At 33.1% G+C, this 1517-nt stretch overlaps 1 protein-coding gene across 1 annotated transcript in view; it reads left to right on the plus strand.

Moving 5' to 3' along the window:
* LOC117105509 (fibropellin-1-like) overlaps nucleotides 1–1517 on the plus strand; it is a 16666-nt gene that overhangs the window by 3176 nt on the left and 11973 nt on the right. The window contains exon 4 of the mRNA XM_033246672.1: nucleotides 499–650. Within this exon, the coding sequence (XP_033102563.1) occupies nucleotides 499–650 (152 nt within the window). The remainder of the gene's footprint in view (nucleotides 1–498; nucleotides 651–1517) is intronic.

The raw sequence follows: 1517 nt of genomic DNA on the forward strand, positions 1-1517 counted from the left end.
TCATCATCATCATCATCATCATCATCATCATCATCATCATCATCATCATCATCATCATCATCATCATCATTATTATTATTATTATTATTATTATTATTATTATTATTATTATTATTATTGTATCCTTCCCTGTCTCTTTGTCTTGTGCTTTGTGTGTTGTATTGGTATACCAAAAAGGTTTTATACAGACACATTATTAAAATATATTTCGTTACATGTTTATTTAATTATATTTTAATATTTTCTTATTTCTTCCTTCACGTCTAACAAGAGACAACAATACAGCTGTGTAAAGTTCCAAAAGCAAGTAACTCGGCAATTATCGGAATGGATTTATTATTCATAAACTTCGACTCTGTCTTAGTATCCAGGATGAATGATTTCTATTTCTAAATCCATAAGACAACGATTGATATATCGGGCTTAGAAATTACTCATCACATGCATTAAAGAGTTACGACTAAAATTTAAAATGTATGACATTAATTACTGTTTCAGGGTGCATTCTATCTTAAAATCGATGTGTGGGACGGCGATGGCAATCCAGCCGATCTTGTTGACAAATATCGTAAAACCATTACACAACCAGCCGATGGTGTTTGGAGAAGGTACTACCTTTATGGTCAAAGGACCGCAGCGCATTACACAACGTAAGTTAAACATGGTTGTTTGTTTCTTTGATATATTTTTTGCGGGTTTTTGGAGGGCTCAGTGATAAGCAGTGTTTACACCAATTCAGTTTATATTATTATTAACATTATAAACATTTAAGTTTATTAGTTAAATACTTTCAAAATATGTTATACTTTCCGTAGCATAAAGTAAATGATAATATAGTGATAATTAGTACCATTTATAACACACCTAAATAGATCCTTGTCAATTGATTGGTGGATTTCGTATCACGTGACACTGCCTATTTACTCCAATTCGTGCGTTTTTCGTTCCATCTGTTTTGCTCCAATGCACGGTGCCTAGGATGCGATATGACTTCAAATTAATACAATCATTTGATTGGTTAAAAGACGCTGGACTGTTCCATTTAGAAAAAGGGTAGATGTTTCATAAAATATCAAATGACAAGAATCCCATTCAAAAATAAAAGATATATTTTTTCAAGATAAAATATCAAATGACAAGAATCTATATTAGATGTGTTATAAAACAAAATGTTTTTTATTCGCGCAATGGAAAGAATATTTTTATTTGTTGAAAGATTGACTATTCCATTCAACTTGGCTCCGCTTCGTCGAATGGAACAGTCGATCTTTCAACTCAGGCAGGGGCGGATTCAGAATTTTTCAAACATGGATGGGGGTGGGGGGCGAAAGGGCACAATATTTTCAGAATCATATAAGTGAGTATATGCTTATTTCAATACATAGCAAATTGATATGCATTAAAATTTGAAAATTTAGTGGCAAAATGGAGGAGGGGGTGCCCTGTGTCCCCACTTCTGGATCTGCACCTGTCATGAAACCATAACGACCTATGGGATATATGCGCAGATCTAACCC

Source organism: Anneissia japonica, unplaced genomic scaffold (assembly GCF_011630105.1).
Source record: "Anneissia japonica isolate Jap-2015-1 unplaced genomic scaffold, ASM1163010v1 scaffold2030_len652032_cov178, whole genome shotgun sequence".
NCBI classification, from domain to species: Eukaryota; Metazoa; Echinodermata; class Crinoidea; order Comatulida; family Comatulidae; genus Anneissia; species Anneissia japonica.